The sequence below is a fragment of the Cynocephalus volans genome, chromosome 2, assembly GCF_027409185.1.
Source record: "Cynocephalus volans isolate mCynVol1 chromosome 2, mCynVol1.pri, whole genome shotgun sequence".
NCBI classification, from domain to species: Eukaryota; Metazoa; Chordata; class Mammalia; order Dermoptera; family Cynocephalidae; genus Cynocephalus; species Cynocephalus volans.
The window spans coordinates 123,315,104-123,333,393 of NC_084461.1; the positions used below are offsets into that span (position 1 = coordinate 123,315,104).

At 50.3% G+C, this 18,290-nt stretch overlaps 1 protein-coding gene across 5 annotated transcripts in view; it reads right to left on the reverse strand.

The window, feature by feature from the left end:
• The window catches only part of NRG2 (neuregulin 2), a 182,102-nt gene that overhangs the window by 37,214 nt on the left and 126,598 nt on the right, over window positions 1-18,290 (reverse strand). For all 5 annotated transcript variants that reach the window (XM_063087314.1, XM_063087313.1, XM_063087312.1 and 2 more), the window contains exon 2: window positions 3,365-3,536. In XM_063087314.1, the coding sequence (XP_062943384.1) occupies window positions 3,365-3,536 (172 nt within the window). The remainder of the gene's footprint in view (window positions 1-3,364; window positions 3,537-18,290) is intronic.

The following is an 18,290-nucleotide window of genomic DNA, read 5'->3' on the forward strand; positions in this document are numbered from 1 at the left end:
ATACCCAGGAGAAGAAGACCTGACGAGGCCCTGTTTCTAGACTGGGTAACCCATCTGTCAGATGAAACTGAGAGTTAATCAGGACAGTAACTTGTTCAGAAGGCAGGATAATCCAAAGGGCCTCCTGCCTAGCCTGGTGGGACCCTGCACCCAGGAGAGGAGGGGTAGTTCTGCAAGTGTCTTGTCAATTCACTATTGAATGTACATCTCCTCTGCCGGGCCCTCCGGGAGAGAAGGGGGTGTATGTGGGTGGGGACCCAACCTTTGAGGCTCTCTCACGCTAGAAGAAGAGATAGACTCCTCAACAACGCAGTGAAGCTATGTCCAAGGTACCACGGGAGGAGACAATGAGAGCTGCCTGGAAGGCTTAGGAAGGCATCCCAGAGACATGACATTTAGGCTGGGCCTTGGACAAGAGCGGGAGGGGAGCTGCCAGCACGGGGAACAGCCTGGGTCCAAGTCCAGTGTTATGAAAGGAAATACCAGGGTTGGGAGTACAGCAGTGTCAGGGAGCAGCGGGGCAGTGACTTGTAGGCCAGAAAGAGGACAGTTGGAAAGATCAAAAGGCCTGGGCTGTATCCGGCATAGAGTTGGCTCTAAAGATCTCAAGATTGGATGTGTCTCCACATTAGAAAGATCATCCCCTATGAGGCACTCACAGGGGTCAGTGACTCTGGGGATCTCTAGAATTGCAAGGAAAATGGGGTACATAAGGCACATTTTTTTCTGGAGAAAGGGTTGAGGCTTTTACTAAATTCTATACTGGAAGCTAGAATAGAGACTCTTGTAGATAGGGATCATGTCTGTTTTGCTCACTGGCATATCCCGAGCCTTTAACAGGGTGCCTGGCACATGGTTGATTCTCAACACATATATATTAGATGGAGAAATATATTCACAAAGGGTCCTGTGGCCCAGAAAAGGTAGGGAGTGGCCAAGAGTGGAGGAAAAGAGTCTAAATGCAAGGAGACCAGGTAAGAAATGTGCAGGACAGGGAGAAGGGGCCTCCTTCCAGAGACGTGGCATCACCTGGAGGGATGGCAAGGGGGCAGGTGTTGAGCAGAAGGGAGTCTCGTTGTGTCCTGACTGAGAGGGGAACACAGGAGGAGAGGCAGGGCTAGCTTAGCGAGGCAGGGGGTGCAGGTGGGGCTGAGGCTAGCTTGGGACGTTCTGAAGCAGAAATGTCTGTGCGGTATCTCAGGGGTGGTACCTAATGTTTAGCTGGCAGGACGGGTCTGCAACTCAGGTAGAAAAGCCATCAAGCCTGGAGATGGAGACTTGGGGTTGCAGATATTTAAAGCAACTGGGAGGGTGAAGCCACCTATAGGTGGAGAGGGAGGGAGGAGAGGAATGAGGCCTAAAGCACAGGAAAGTTCCAGCATTGATGGTGACTGAGAGTGTTCAGACTCACAGGAGGACCAGGATGGGCACCACAGGGGTAAGGGAGCAGATGGTCCCATGCCGAAGGCTGCTGAGAGGCCTGGAGGCCTGGGACCAGGGAGCTCAGAGATCGCTGGGTCTCTCAAGGGCCACGGCCATAGAGAGGTTGGGATGTATTTAAAGGCAGATCCTGGCAGGACAGAGTGGGTGGGGGACGAGGGTGAGGAGTCAGGGGGCACGAGAATAACTCCCTCAGTGGCTCCGCTGGTGGTGGAGGGGAGAAACGAGATGTGGTGGCTGCTTGGGGAGGCCGAGGAAGCAGTGGCGGGGAGGGAAGGCATCGCAGAAGAGCCGCGAGGGGTGGGTTTGTTGGCAGGGAGAGAGAAGCTGAGGTCACCAGAGGAAGGGGTGAGTTAGGGGGTGCCAGGGCTCTGAAGGGGCATGTGTGTATGTGTGTGCGGGAGAGTGGGGGTGAGTGTGAGCGTGTGGCCCGGGGTGGGGGTAGGATGAGGGTGGGCAGGTTGTGGGTATGTCTGGGGGTAATGAGAAGCACAGGGGAGCACTCTCTCTGATTTCTGTTGTCTCTGAAGTTGAGGAAAGGCCATCTTCTAGAGGGAGGACAGGAGGGAAATGGGGCCCCAACAGCTTCAGCTCCGAGCCTATCCATTCGCCTCTCCAGCTGGGAGCCAGGCTCAGCAGGGCAGCAGGAAGGGGTGGGGTGGCCTCAGAAGGTGAGCAGGTGGGCAGCTTGAATTACTTGTCAACACTGTAGACTGGGGACACACTAGACCCCCCAGTCTCTGCCAGCCACTGCAGTTTCCTTAGGAAGCAGCATTCTCTCAGCTGCAAATGTTTGATGTAAACCAAACCCTTCTTACATGACTTTTTGTTTTCTGCCTGGTCTACTTTCTGGGGTGCCCAGTGCTGTCTCTGCTCCCCACTCTTGGAAGGAGAGTCAGAGAATGGGAAGCAGCTCCCAGGCCCCTGACTCCCACACCCTCCTCTGCAGTTTCCAGAGATGAAGGTGCAGAGGCCACACAGCAAACCAGCAATGGCCGGGGCCCGGCCTTCTTTCCTTCCCTTGCTGTGGTGGGCAGGCTGGGCCATTTTAAAAATCATCTTTATTTGCATTTAAGGGTGAGGAAGAAAAGGACAGCCAGGAAGAGCGAGTTGTAAGCTACTCTGGAGGGGGCAGAAAAGGCTGGGGAACTAACTCCTCAGTCAGAGAGGGAAGCCCACTTGGTCTCCAGGGCTGGCAGACAGTGGCTTCCCCCCTTCTTGTTCTTGAGAGGCAGGAGAGAGGTGGTGAGCTGCCCTTGGACTCCTGGCTTCTCTGGTTCCTGCCGCCCCCTTCCTGACCAACCCATCGTGGAAGAGAGGCTGTCTTCCACAGCCTGGAGACTCAGGGAGCTTCTGATTCATTTCCCTGGAGCACTAAGTCAAGATTAAAGACAATTCCCACATCATAGGGAAAACTGAGATACAGACTCCCCCAGTGCCCGTCAAAGTTTTTTCTCTTTCCTCTTACCTAGCTCTCTGACAAGTGATAGTTTGCTAAGCTTAGGAACAAGCCCATCATCATGTATGACCTCCCAGAGGCATTCTGGAGTCGGGGTCTTTCACCAAAGATTGCTAAATGATGGGGCTTTCAGACACTGTAGCAGGTCTTTTGAGAAGTTTTAGGGACAAGTAGGGACTTCCACTGGTAAAGCTGACTTTAACAATCAAATTGCCTTCAACCATCTAGAGAGGTTACTTGCTTAATTCTTGTCTATGGTCTGCAACACTGGACCAATGTAACTAGAGGGGCCCAGAGCTGCAGGGAGAAGGCTGGGTGTGGCAAGGAAGAGGAGCGGGAGAGGGGCTGGCACTGGATCCACGAGTGGGTCTGGGAGCACAGCCCTGGCCTCTGCCCAGCTCAGGCCCCTCCTTTGCAGGAGGGAGGACAGCTCATTGGATGGGGGGTGGTGTGGATATTGCTCACCTGCCATTGCCGTACTTGATGCGAATGTCGCGGCTGCGGTTGAGCTCCTTGCCGTCCTTGAACCAGCGGTAGGAGGGCTGGGGGTTACCGGCAGCTGCCTCGCACTTCAGCGATTGCTTCTCACCCACCTGACCTGTCTGGCTCTTCATCTTCTTCAGCTTGGGCCGGGTGGCTGTGGGGTGCAAGGCAGGTAGGTAAGCATGGTGGTGGTGGGAACAACACCAAGCATGAGCAGCGGAGGGTTAGGGGCACTGTCCTTGGACTGGAACTGGGGGGAGAGAGGGCGTGAGCCTGGGAGACCCCCACCCCCATGTCCTTTCTTAGTTCCATTCAATAAGCATTAAAGAGTCTGCAATGATATCAATGCGGCCGCTACTTAGGGAGAGTTTTCTTTGTGCCTGGAATGGTACTAGGAGCTTTATACTAGCTTATAAAACCTTCATAATAACCCCACGAGTTCACTGCAATGAATAAACTCACTTATAGATGGGGAAATTGAGGCTCAGAATGGTAAAGTCACTTCCCTAATGGGAGTGATGGAACTGGGATTCAAACTCAGATCTCCTTGTCTTTGGTGCTCATGATCTAACTCCTGTCCCAACACTCCAGGCCTTTGCTGGGCCTAGAGGACACGGGCAGACCGGAGGACAGACACGGCTCTCACTCTCAAAAAGTTCTGTTTAGCCAGGGAGCTGTAACCTGGCATTGACATCATAGCATGGTTCATGAAGGCTGGGACTGGTGGAGCCCAGAGGAGGGACCCCAACCCAGGCTGGGGCAGGGCTAACTCAGCTAAGACTAAAGGGCGGGACTGGAAGAAGGGAGAGAGGCAAGGCAGGCCAAGGCAGTGCTGTGGCTTTGGAGAACCACACGTGGTCCAGTGGGTGGGCTGACTTGACTGAGACAAGTGGGATGGCCATGTGGAGTAACAAGCCATGGGCTACACTGGTGGGCATAGGCCCCATCATGGATGCAAAGCTGCAAATGCCAAACTGAGAAGTTTCCCCATTGTTCTTAGACAACATTGTATTTCCACATGCCCCAGTCTCCCAGGCTTCACCTCCTTGCTCCTCTCCCTACCACCAGATGAGGGCAAGCCAGTACTCCCTTCTGGAGTATGTAATAATTTCCATTGGTACAGTCCATAACAGGATATGCAACACCTTCATGCACACTCTCATTGGTCCCTGAGCTTTGTGAGGCAAGTGTCATACTGACAGTGATGGTGAAGATGGGACTCAGACTAGTTAAGAAACTTGACTGGAGCCACATAGCCAGGCTGCCACAGAGCTAACATCAAAAAGCCCAGGAATCTATCTGGATTTGCAACGCATCAGGCTGGTGTCTGCTTTTGCAGTCTCATCTCTCTCTGAGGAATGAAGACCCTGATGCTGGGGCCAGTGAGTTGTGTGCGGACTGACTGGCCTTGTCCAGGCCATTGGCCCTTTCCTGGGCAGCTCAGAGTTCTGACAATTGGCCAGTGCTGGCTCTGGAGAAAGGCAGGTGAGAGGACCTGGCTAGAGATAGGGGTTCCCTCATTGAACTTAACCCTGAGCTGCTGCTTGTAAGTAGGGAATAGACGGGAGTGGGGTGCAAGGAACAGAGGAAAATGTACTACATACATTCTTGTGAATTAATTTTGTTCATTTTAGGAAATTAAAAAATATAGACAGGTAAAAAGAAGAAAACTAAATCATATGTTATCCCAGTACTCAGAAATAACACATACACACCTCGTTTAAACAAAATGGATCAGTGCCAGTAACATGTTTCTTTCATTTAATGAAACAATGTAGCTGTTTCATTTTGGTATTAAATATTAATAATAGCATTTCCCAAACTGAATTCTATAAGATACCAGTATCTGGAGAGATGAGAACAGATATTACTTGAGAAAAGGTTTCCATGAGCAGATCGATTTGGAGAACATGTGGGTAAACACAGTTAAAGAAGTATCTTTATGGATTTCAGTATGATTCACTAAGTAAGGGCCTTGAAAACTTTTCTTGGAATTGTTAGTAGCATTTTCAAGGAAATAAAGTTATGTCATATGGAACAAGTTCTATAACATAATTCATACATGTATATATTTATAGATATATGCATATTTTAAAAGATAATATATTCATATGATTCAAAATTCAAGGAGTGAAAAAGAGTATATGGCTTAAAAAACAAGTCCTGCTCTAACTTCGGACCACGTTGCCTTTCCAGGAGGCAATCAATTTTATCAGTTCCTTTTACACCCTTTCAGAGATCTTTTATGCATATAGAAAAAACCCTTCAGTATTCACACATGCATTTTTTTCTATAGCATCATTTTTCATGGCTGCATGCTATTCCTGTCTGGGTGTATCATAGTTTACATAACTGATTCCTTTGCGGGGCATTTAGAATGCCCCCAGCCTCTTAATACAAACAACCCCAGAGGAACACCCTTGTAGCTTCATCTGTGCACACCTCTAGTGTATACTGCTGTCTGGGCAGGATGGTGCTAGACTCAGACTACCTGTGTTCAAATCCAGGCTTTGATGCTTATTAGCTTTGTGTCCACAGGTCATTGACTTAATTCTTTTGCCTCTCAGTTTTCTCATCTGTAAAATACAGGTGATTAATAAACAATAGCTCCTACCTCGTGGGATGATGGCTCTGAGGATTATATGAGATAATGCGTGTAGAACCTGGCAGGTAGAGAGCATTTAATAAAGGTTAGTTATTATTGTTATTATTATCCACAATCATTTCCTAAGGCAATCTTCCTAAAAGCGGAATTGCTGCGTCAAAGGATATGCAATCTCCCTCGGCTTTGCACATTGCCAAATTGCCCTCTGGAAAGGTTGCACCAATTTGTGCTCCCCCCAGTGAATGAAAATGCCTGTTTTTTCCAAACCCTCACCAACACAGGGTATTATCGTGTCTTTAATCTTTGCCAATTAGCTAGGCAAAACATAATGTCTCTTTGTTGTTTTAATTTGCATTTATTTGATTAATGATGAGGCTGAACATTTTTCATAAGTGTATTGGCTCATTGTATTTCTTTTTGAATTGTCTGTTCATGTTCACAGTCTGTTTTTCTATTGAGTGCTCATCTTCTTATTGATCTGTATGAGCTCTTTATAAATATTAAGGCTATTAACCTTTTGCTACAATGTTTTTCCACCCAGTTACTTACTTCTCACATTTTAAAATGCTTGTTCTTTTTTTTTTTGGCACTCAGAGGTTTTAGTGCATCAGATCAACCTATCAATCTGTTGATTTTCTGGAACTTCATTATTCTAAGTGTGATTGAAGCCCTGCCTCAGTGTCCTTCCCTTACTTAAACCCCCACCCTCCTTCATCTGCCCTGGAGCCCCCCGTCACTCCTTACCATAGTTCTTAACCCAGGATGCTTTAAAACTTCAGTAGGTGCCTGGGACACATCCTAGACATTCTGAGGCAGATCCTGTGAGAATGGGTCCACGTGTGTGGGTTTTAAAGGGATCCTCAGGGGTCTTTCTGACTTTTTTGGGGGGGAAATATAACATGTATGCAGGAAAGTGCACATATTGTAAGTGTATAGCTCAATGACAGGTTACAAACTGAACACATCTGCATGGGTGGCCTTGCTCTAAGGTTCGGTTGATACCCAGTGATCTATCCTTTTGGTCAAGTGTTGATCTCCAGCTAGTTCCCTCCCCTGTTCTTGTGAACTGGGAACACAGAGAGCTCATCTCAGGTTCTAAAGTGTCCCTTTCACCCATGCAGAGTGTTTTGACAGTTCTGAGACAAAGGAACCCCTGTCCCCACCACCGCGAGCCACTTCCCTCCTAACCAGCCAGGGTGGGGATGGGGGCATGAGTCCTGGCATAATACTATGCACTGCGCCTGTGGCCACTGTTTAATGGTGGTGGTGATGGGCTGGAGGGTGTGTTACATAGAGATTGATTCCAGAAACAGCAGATATGACCCTAACTCAGAGGGCCTGAGGGACTGGGGGCTTCAAAGTCATTCTCCACCACCATGGAAACAGGACGGCATTTCAGATCACAAAGAGCTTTCTCCCTCCAGTGCGAACCCTATGTGACTCAATAGCCACTTCTTGATAGTCCATTCACTTCAGAACAACCCCATCTAGTTCACTTGTTCCCATTCATTCATTCAATTCATTCCCAATGAATTCACTCAGTCATTCAACTTACTACATGCCAGGCAGTGTTCTGGGCCCTGGGCGTAAAGTAGTGTGAATTAGAGAGATAAGCGTCCTTCTCTTAGGGAACCTGAACTTTAGTAACAGGGACAGACAATAAGCAAATGATCAACAGGAAGATTAAGGCAGTAATAAGCAGCTGGATAAAAGTCTTAAGGTAGGAATGAGCTTGGTGAATTCTTGGGGCTAAAAGAGGTGGGAAGAGGAGTTTCGAGAGGTGGACAGGGCCCAAGTGATGTGGGGTCATGTGAGCCGGATGAGAAGTCTGGATTTGTTTTGTTGTTTTCTTTTTTTACTTTTTTTGCACCTACTAGAAAATTTTAAATTACATACATGGATTGCATTATATTTCTATTGGACAGCACTGGTCTAAAGGGTGACAAAATAAAAATAACCATACATTTGAATCATGCCATGTTTTTACAAAGAGCTTTCTTTTGTAACTCTTAACCGTTCCTTGCAAGAATCATCTGAGATACTAAAAGCCATGTCTCCTGCTCTAGCAGCTTGTCCTTGTGGTCCCTGATCATGGAAATCTTAGTTCACAGATCTTTGTAAGCCAGGGTTGGGCAAACCTTGTAGGCTGTGTTTTTTGCATCAGGAAAGGTCCTTAGGGGTGGGGGTGGGGGCAGCAGGAAAGAGAATAATACATACCAGATGACCTTTAGAACAATACCCAGAGGACCTCGGCACCCTCACTCCTGGGCCCAGAGCCCTTCCAGACTTTCCATGAAAAGGACCGGAGTGACCTCCCCAAGACGGCCCTGGATTTGTTTTATTGGTGTGATGAGAAGGCATTAGAAGCTTACAAGTTGGGAATGACCTGATCTTACTTTCTGCATTTTAAGCTCATTCTTATTCTCAACCATCATCGCTTCTCCCGCTGTGTCCTCCAGCCATTGGATCCAGTACCAGCCCCTACAGTCACCTGGGATAAGGCTGAGTGGCTATTCACACACAACACCTGGAGGCAGCTCTCACGGGACCTCAGACGTGACTGGGTGAGATCCAGCCCCCTGCCTGGGTACCCTCTCTGAGCCGGGTCCAGTATTGTCTGTGTCTCTCTTATGGTCCAGGGCTCAGAATGCAATGCTTGTGCATGGGTATAGAGACCATCGTACTGTGTCCCAAGAGCATCTTGAGGCCAGAGTTGAGCCAAACAGAGGAACAGCCTTCCTGGGATGGATAGGATCTATCAGGGCAAAAGCTGAAGGAACACAGTGGGCAGGCACTTATCCCCCATTCAGTTGACCCATATTTATTCAATGTCTATGATGCACCTGGTTCTGCACTTTGTCCCAGACAGAAATGATCCAGCCATATATGGAGTAACCATCCTCTACCCCCTAAGGAGTTTAGCCTGTCTCCCTCTGTTATTGTTTTGTTACATAAGAAATACATTTTTGTTGTAGAAAAATTATACAAGTAAGGAAAAAGAAAAACACATTTAAATCAATTCAATTACCACCAGAGAGAAAACCACTGTTCACATTTTCAAATATCTCCTGCAAGACTTTTCTCTCCAAAATGCTTTATATCCTACTTTTCTCAACATATTGTAAAAATATTTTTCCAAGCCTAGAAATATAGATCTAAATCATTTTAATGGCTACATAATATTCCATTGTTCAGACGTTAGGTTGTCTCCAATGTCCTACTAATATTAATAATACTGCAATAAACCTCTCTATAAATTCAACTTTGTGGCCAAAGGGAGGAGTAGCAGTCCTGAGGGTCCATGTGTATTTCCCCATGCAGACACTGGGCTCTCAAAGCTCCAGCACATGGGAGAGTGGACAGATGAGAGGCATCGGATAAAAGCAAGAGGAAGATCTGTGTGCACAAGGCGGGTGGAAATCTCAACATCTTGCTCCCATGACCATCACTGATGCCCTGATCCCTGCAGCTGCTTCTTCCTCACAGAGGGAGGGGGGATGGCAAGTCGATGGCCTGGGTGGGCCCTTGGGCATTGTAGCTCTGCCTCTCCCTAACATCTCTTCCTCAGACCAAGCCCCCTCTGCTGAGCTCCCATACTCCTTGGGTTGGAGGGAAGGCCAGAAGTCACTTTGTCCAGCTCCTTTCCTCTTGGGACAATACTCACCTACGCAGCAGGGCTAGGGTTCTCTGGAGTGGGGGCAGGAGGGCGTGGGGAGATCTCCCTTGGCAGCCTTATAAGAACATGAGGAAAGTCTCTCAAGTATAATCAAGGTCTCCACAAAAAGATTTCCTTTGAGGATGGGTTCCATAAAACCTTAGGACACATCTCCATGGTTGCCACGAGTTGGGCCACAGGGTATCTGGTGGCTCCTGCTTCCCATCACCTGGTGCCAAGCCAGGGCATCTGGCCTGTCTCTGTTTGACAGGCAATCCCCAGAAAGCACCTCACTGAAGACAGCAACAACAGCAACAACCAGGGCTGCTCCTATCCCACATCCCAGCCCCGAGGCCTGGAGGTGCCGCTGTTGCCAGCAGCTTAACCTCATTTCTCTCGGCAGTGGGCGGTGGGTGCGGAGCCTGCAGAGATCTGAGAGCAAGACAGACGCCCAGGACATGGCCAGGCAACCCAGCCAGGGAGGACCTGGCCCTGCCTCCTTCCCAGCAATAGGGGGCAGGGGCAGCGGACTCTTAAAAAGGTTAATGATCCTCACCTCATGACTAAGGCTGAGCAGTCCCCTTTGCAGGGCAACACCTGGAGACAATGCGACCAGCCCGCCTGGCATCAAAGTCTCCCACTGTCCTGCTACTGGCGGGCTGTGGGCTGGCCCCCTTCCCACCCTCTCCCACCCACAAAGTGACTGCAAACTATTGGAGGTTAATTACAGACTCCAAGTTCAAATGAGAAAAAAAAAAAAAAATCAACCAAAAACACTAAACTAAAAACACAGCTGGTTTAAGTGGGCACAGAGGGCCCACTCTGTGAAATGGGCAGTCAGGTGTCCTCCCTGTGGCCTGCAGCAGAGCCATTTGGCATTCCTAGGACAGGTCTCCCAAAGGGACTGTGTGCCCAGCTGGGCCTCTGGGCTTTCCCTGAGCCACATTTCCTCGGCCAACCAGGCCCAGCCCAGTGCCTGGGCTTGCCTTGTCCTCCTCTTACATCCATCCAACAAATATCCACACCCAGCAGTCCCTATGATGTACCGGCACTACATGGTGCCGAACAAGACAACATGGCCCCTGCTGTCGGGTTGGGCTCTGCCCACTGTTTAGGGCTCCCACTGAGGCTGGGAGGGGAAAGAAGCCTCACAGAGGCCACTTTTGCTGTACCAGTGAAAGCCAGCCCATGGCTGATGGGCTTTCAGCTCAGCAGGCCAGGAGCCTGGCACCTCAGCTGCAAGGTAGAGAAGAGGGGCCAGGGCTGGCTGGGCATGAGAGCTAAAGACGGGCGGCAAGCGTTGTACCAGCAGGCAAGTAAAGAGAAGGGGAAAAAGGGAGGAGGAGACAAAACTTGTCAGCACCAAGACCAACAGGAATGGTTCCTGCTCTACAGCTCATCTGCCCATCCAGAAGCATCTATCCACTGACACCCAACCCTACAATTTGAGTGCAGGGCACGCACAAGCCCCAGCCTGATCACCAAGGCCAAAACTATGCCCACCCAGCCCTGCCAGGAGCCAGGCATCCGGAGAGAAACACTGGCCTCCTTGGGGCTCTGCCAGGGCCAGGGCAGAGATGCCCAGTCCCTGGACTCAAGCAGGCCCATGCTGCAGTGCCCCACCTAAGCTCAAGGCTGAGGCACAGGTATGTGAGCAGCAGAGACAGGGGCACGGGAGTGTCACCTAAGTCTGAGGGAGACAGCACAGGTTCACAGAGCAGAAGCATCAGTTTCTGGGATAGCACAGGGGTACTCAGCACAGACACCACTGTCTTCCTGGGTTCTTACCAATGCTTGGGGCACAGGCCACAGAAACCTAGAGTTGGCACAGATGAGGTATACAGGAAACAGTGCAGGGACAGAGGAAAGAGTGGCAGCTGAGGACACAGCATTCAGGTCTTTGTCCCAGTTTCATAATTGTTCGGCTGTCTGCCCTTTGGTAAGTAGTTTGGCCTCTCTGGGTGTCAATTGATTCGTCTATAGACCACGCTCTGTCTATTTTAGAGGAACGGAATAGGAGAAAGTGTTCTATGGGGGAATGAAAGCTTCTGACCATCATCATCTCTTCAGCTGCTGGGGGTGGAGGTCAGGGACAAAGCAGAGATGACAGTTCCAAAAGACTATTACCATTTGCCCAAACTCTGTTTAATCTCCCCACTGGGGAAGGCTGGGCTCTGGGCCAAAGTCTTGGGTTCTGGCTCGGGAGAACCCTCTATGGAGAAGGCCTGCTGCTGGTTGGCTAGGCCACCCCCTGCTTGGGGAACTCAAAGAGGGCGTAGGAGGGGACCCCAGAGCTCCATCCCCTTTGGGGTAGACCTGCATTTCCTGCCTCCTCAGCCTTGCTGGAGAAAGTTGTTTCTGAAGCTCTGGGTCTTGGGAAAATGTATAGGAAGGCGGAGGGGGACGGTGGTGAGGGACCTTGTACGTGCAGACAAGGCTGGCTTCTCAAACTGGGATACATGCAAAGCCACAGGATGATCTGGAGCCTCTTCCTGGAGGGTCTGCCGAGCTCATTAGTAAGGAAAAACACACCTTTGTATTAAAACAGACATATGATGGAGTAGAATGTCAAGTTCATGCAGATTTTTAAGATAAAACAGGAATACAAGGCTTCAAAGAAATGTTAGGTTTCAGGGGAAAGGTCTCAGCAGGCCTGCTGCAGGTAAGGAACAGGCTCACTGCTCCCAATGGGTGTGGGGGCCCAGGCTGCCAGGGCCCTGTCTCCTTCCCTTCAGATCCATCCGCAAGCATGGAGAGCCCTGGCCTAGGCACTGGGGGGATTGAGAGGGCTGAGATGTGGTCCTTGTTCATAGTCTAGGCTAGTGGGGGTGAGGGGGCTGGAAAGAACTCACCCCAAAATGAATATCCCCTCCCTGGGTGATGCTTCCTCCTGGGTCACTAGCTCAAACACAACATGTGGAAAACCAGTTTCTTTGTCTTCTCTCCAAAGACTGCTCTTTCTCCTGGGTTCCTTCTCCCAGTCACCTTGTCATCTGTGACCCCTGTGTCTCTCCTGTCTTTCCACAAAGGTTGAGTTCACTCACCTTCCCCCAAGCCTCTTACCCACATAATGTTCCATCATCTGTCAGGCCCTGGTTTGGGCCATACTGCTCCCCCCATCCCGTGCCAGTACCACTACCCTTCTCCACCTACACTAGCAGAGTCACCTCTACATGTCTTGCCACCATTCAGAAATTTCCTTGGCTCCATGATGTCTATAGAAGAAAAGCTGTCTGCTTTCCTCAGCTGGCAGCCAGGGCCCTCCAGGGATGCTTGCTGGGTCAGTGAATCGCTCCCTTCCCAGACACACCTCTCTATTTCTCCCCTACCACTTCCTTTCAGGAATTGTAGAGCCCAGGCAAACCAAATCACTGGTTGCTCCCCAAACACACCCTTTCTGTCCTGCCTCCATGCCCTCTGCCCATGCATCTCCCAAACACCATTCACCACACAGGAAGCAGAGTAGTGAGGGTCTGACATGCAGGTTGGGGCAGACATGGGCATTCTGTCTCTGCCCAGTGTCTTGTAGAACTAGGCAAGTTACTCAGCCTCTCTGAGCCTTTATTTCCTTGTCTGTGAAACAGGGATGATCTTATCCAGTTTTTAAGATTGTGGTGAGAATTAAACAGAGGTAATGTATGTCAAGAACTTAGCACATGCCTGGAACAGAGAGATAGCTTAGTAACTGGCAGCTCTTACGAGTATTAATCTAAATCCCTCAAAATCTCCTCAGATGCCACTGCCTTCTCTAATCCAGCCAGCCAGAAGTAGTCTCTGCCCTACACAGGCTCTCTGAGCCTTTCACCTGCTCTCCTTACTTTGGAGCAAACTGGGCTCTATCTTTCTACACTGAGGGGATCTTAAGGAGGGGAGTATTGATGCATCACTCTGTTCCCAGTGCCTGGCATTGAGTAGGTGCTCACTGGTCACAGGCTGAATGATTGAATGAGTGGTGGAAGGCTGGACTGTGACTGATAGTGCCTCATAATGGCCCAGATAGAGACTGCTGCAAGTACTCGGGAGGGTGGAGCCCTTGACAGCTAATCCCAGAGTCCTTTCCCACCCAACACTCCTCTCCACCTCATCCCTCTCCCTACCCCTCAGTCCAAACAGGCATCACCTCAGCATAGCTGAGCAGAGGATGAAATGAGAGGGCCTTGCTGAAAGACCACTCTTGCTTCGGCCTACCACTGCCCAGCTACTCAGGGGCCCAGCTCTGGGAGGAGGCCTTGCCAGGGCAGTCTCTTTCTATGAGACAGCCCTACTTCAAAGAGGAGAAGGACCAGCCAGCCTCCATGTACAGGGGTGAACTATCTTGAGAACATCCTTATTCATTCGTTCAGTCAAGTATGGATTGAGTGCTCAGCATGTTTTGTGCACTGAAGGTCCAGCTGACATGGCCTCGGCACTGGTGGGGATTCTAGCTGAGCAGGGGGATCAGGGCTATGTTGTGGAGGCTCTGGGTGCTGTGAGCACAAAGGATACACTCACTCTCCCTCCTCACCCTGGGGGCTGTGGGGGCCCTGTGAAGGAAGCAAAGCCTCCACTGGGCCTGAAGGAGGAGCAGGAATTGGCCAAGAGAAGGCAGAGTGTGCACCAGGCAAAGGGAACAGCAGGCTCATAGGACTAGGGCAGGAGGGAGAACATGTGCACTCAGGGAATTGAGAGAAATTCCATCTGACTGGGCCGCGAGGTATGAGGGATGGGACTGGAGGCTGCAGAGGTGTGTGTGTGGGGGGGTGCGCCTCAGGAGGCTGTTGCCCTCGCTCTTGCTCTGTCGCTGCCAAGTCCTTTGCCTTGTGGGTGTGTGGACTTCCGTCTCTGGGCCTGTTTCCCCATCTGTACAGTAAAGGGAGTGAACTATGAGCTCAGATCGAGCCTTGCCTGATTATACCAGAAGCTGAAGACCCCTGGTCAGGTCCAGACCCCCAGAATCCTTTCAAAATGTTACCAGTTTATGAGCTACCTGGCGGCAAAGCCGCTGGCCCCCTCTGCCCACCCATTACCACATCTGCATCCTGACTTGTTCAGCTGGGACTACTGCAGGAGCTCCTGACTGTGCCCTCTCCTTGCCCATCCTTCCACAATCTGGGAGCAGCTGATGATGCCTAAGGAGCAGCTCTGACTATGTCACCGTCCTGCTCAGAACCCTTTGCTGTCTGCTGATTCAGATACATCTAAACTCACCAGCCCAAGATTCAGAAAACCCACCAGTTGGCCCTGTTGATTTCTGCCTCCTACGCACTGTGTTGGGCAGCATATCTTCAGGACTGCACTTCTTTTCCCCAACACCTTCTGCTCCCCAGCCACCATGCTTTTGCTCAAGTGGTTTCTCTAATCTAAATGCCTAGCCCCTTTGGGTTTATCTACCATGGTCCTTCCCATCTCCTCCCCATCTGCCTCATCCCATCTCCTCCTCCATAAAGCCTTCTCAGATTCCTCTGGTTGGAATTAGTCTCTCCTTCTATCCATTATGTGTCATCACTTGCTAGGGTCAGCCTTGCAACTGGAATTAGTTCTGTCCATTTCTATCTTGCCTTGCAAGATGCGTGAGCCCATTCCCCAATGACAGGATCTGTCAGCACTGCAGCCCCCAAGCATTGAGCATCGAGCATCAGGCATCGGCCTGACACCAAGGAGCTGGGTAAACACCCATGGAACTGGCCAGCCCTCTACAAGGCTCTGCTCTGGAAGGCTGGGCCACCCAGCTCAACCAGCGGTTCTCAAACTTGACATACATTGCAATCAACTGGGGGGCTTGCTAAAACACACATTACTGGACCCCATCCCCAGAGTTTCTGATTCACCAGATCAGGGGTGGGGCCCAAGAATTTGCATTTCTAACAAGTTCCCAGTTCACGCTTTACATCAGTTTCCCACTAATTTAATCATTCGTCTTTTGCACAAGGCACTCCATAGGACCAGATAACTACCTACTATCCAGGTATCCTGGTCTACCTGGATCTAACTGCTAGATCTAGCTGGACACTTTGGACCCCCAGCTTGGTTTCTGGCTAGGCTGTTTGACCATCTTCCCAGGACCTCCTGCCTGCTGGTGCAGCCTCAGGGCCTTGGGCCGCCCTCCTGTGTCAGAGTCACTGGTTCCTGTTCACACCTTACTGCCACTGTCATACTGCAAGCTCCTCATGAGGACAGGGACTCAACCTGTTCACCGTTGTACTCCCTAATCTCCACGCAATATCCCAGGAAGCAAATATCTGATCAGTTGATGTGATGCAGAGGGCCTGCTTCAACAAGTGGACCAGCAGACATCCTTTGCTGCTTGCTGTTTTTTTTTTCTGAGGGGCACAGAATGTGGAAGAGCCCAGAGCCAGGTAGACTGTGCATGGCTGAGGCAGACCTGAGCTTAAGATCCCATGCTTCCACTACTTCATGGCAAATCACAGGCAAGTCATGGACTTTCCCTGCCTCAGTTTGCTCTGCTGTAAAGTGAGAATGATAAAATAATACCTACACTTGAATCAGTACTGGCATGTAGTAAGTGCTCATAAAAGATAGCTGCCTCCCCTGCCTCCCATGCAAGTTGGGCATGGACATGTTCCTATTTCTTGGAAGGCCTTTCCTCTCTCTGGTGAATTCCTATTCACCAACCAGGCTCAACTTAAATGTCACCTCCTCTGTGAAGTCCTCCCTGCACCCTCCCAGGAGATCAAATCATTCCTGTCCTCACCATACACTGAACATTTATCTCTGGCCTTACACTTGGTTCCAGTCATAGGTAACTGTGTAAGGATCTGTCTCTCTGAGCTTTCTGAGGACAGGGTCTGTGGTTTATTCATACAGTAGAAGCTCAATTAATGATTGCAGAATTGAATACACAAAAGGGAGTGAAAGCACATGCAGGTTGTATAGTTACTACATGGCCCAGGCCTGGAAGCTGTGCTGAATGGATGATTAGGCTGGAGGACGGCTGGGAAGATAGGGTGTCACTCAGCTTAAGCTCTGAAGGCTGTGCTACAGGCTCAGAAATGGTTGGAAAAGACTAGAATGTGGTTCTAATGGGGCCCAGGACTCAAGTTTTGGCAATGCTTTGCCAGAGTTAAAAACAAAACAACAACAACAAAAAAAGAGCTCCTCTTCCCTATACCAACTGTCCTTCAGGCCAGTCTGGTGGGCCAGAGTGCAGAGGAGGCCTAGAGTGGTGAGTGGGGCTGGCCAGGCATGGGAAGCCAACCTGACGCCAGGGCTAGGGCCTGTCTGTGCTGGGCCAGCACCTTCTCTTCCATTACCTTCTCACTCTGGCACCACCCTAAGGTCAGGGCTGCCCTGACTTGGCCCTGAAGCTCCTCGCACCAAGGGCAGAAGGCAGTAACAGGGGCCACTTTGGGGTTCCTGCCAGTATAAGTCCAGCAGCTCACAGAGCCCACACAGTCCAGAGAGCCTCGGTCTCTGCTTGGGGAAAGGAAGGGCCCAGCTCATACTCTTCTGGGGGAGACTGGCTCTCTGTTTGCAACTGGAAGCTCACAGTCCAATTTTACTTCTATCCCAGACCTACTGGCCACTGATTCTCCCGTCCTAGGTGACTCACTGCCCTATCCCAGACCCACTGCTGTGCTAATCTGTGAAGACTGGAGCTCTCTGTCCCCTCTTCACCCCTGCTGAATGCCTGGGCCCTGGGCTGAGGACCGATGAGTCCTGATCTGTAAACTGCTTTGAGCTCTCAGGATGAAAGACTGCTGGGAAGTACAAAGTCACTCTCTGCTGATTGTTATTGTTCCTGATGAACCCCAAGGTGCTAGGGAATCAGAGCAGAGTGTGATGCACAGGCTGAGCTTGAGTGGCAGGAGCCTGAGAGGCTCCAGGTGCCCGGCTTGGCAGGGTCAGCCAGGGGCCAAGGACAGATGGGAGGCTGCCAAAGGCAGCCCCCAGATATGGCTCAGATACATGCATATGAAAACATCCCACTTCTGACCTGGCCCTGGACAGCCTAAAGATGGAAGTTTGTTCTAGAAGTCTGGGCATTATCTTTACCAGAGGCAGGAGATGGGAAAGATGGGAAAGAAAGACCTTGTAAGGATTTCTTTGTGCCCAGGGAATTCAAATGAGATGTGTCCAGAGCTCTCAGTTAGTAATGCTAATCCATCTTCATACTCCAGGACACCCTCGTGAAGACCAAAGCCTGCCCTATGCCCTGCTGTGGGCAGACGCAGATTCCCAATTCTCAGGGGAGCTCCAGCAGAGGGGACATTTCCATCAAACCCTGACTAGTCTTTCAATGGGCACATAGAAAAGGCCAGTAACTTAGGATCCAATTCCAAAGTCATTCTTTAAAACAACACAGCAAATCCAGGGGTTATAATTTTCTTTTTGGACACCTACCCATCCCCCCATCCCCAATCTCACAACTCTCCTCCTCTGGAGGTTTCCAGAGGCACAGGGCCTGAAGGCCGAGGATCTGCCCTTGCCACGTAGAAGGTGAGAGCTAAGAGAAGAATGCATTTACAGAGGCTCAGAGAGAGGGAGGGCGGTGCCTGAGGTCACACAGAAGCACAGCAGGGGTGGACCCCCATGCCTGGCTTCCAGCTGTGCTATTTTACTGCACCATGAGGGGGCTTATTACCCAACCCCCAACACTACTGCCAAGTCTGGCAAGGCTATGCCCATGGGATAAGGGGTAATAGGGGATA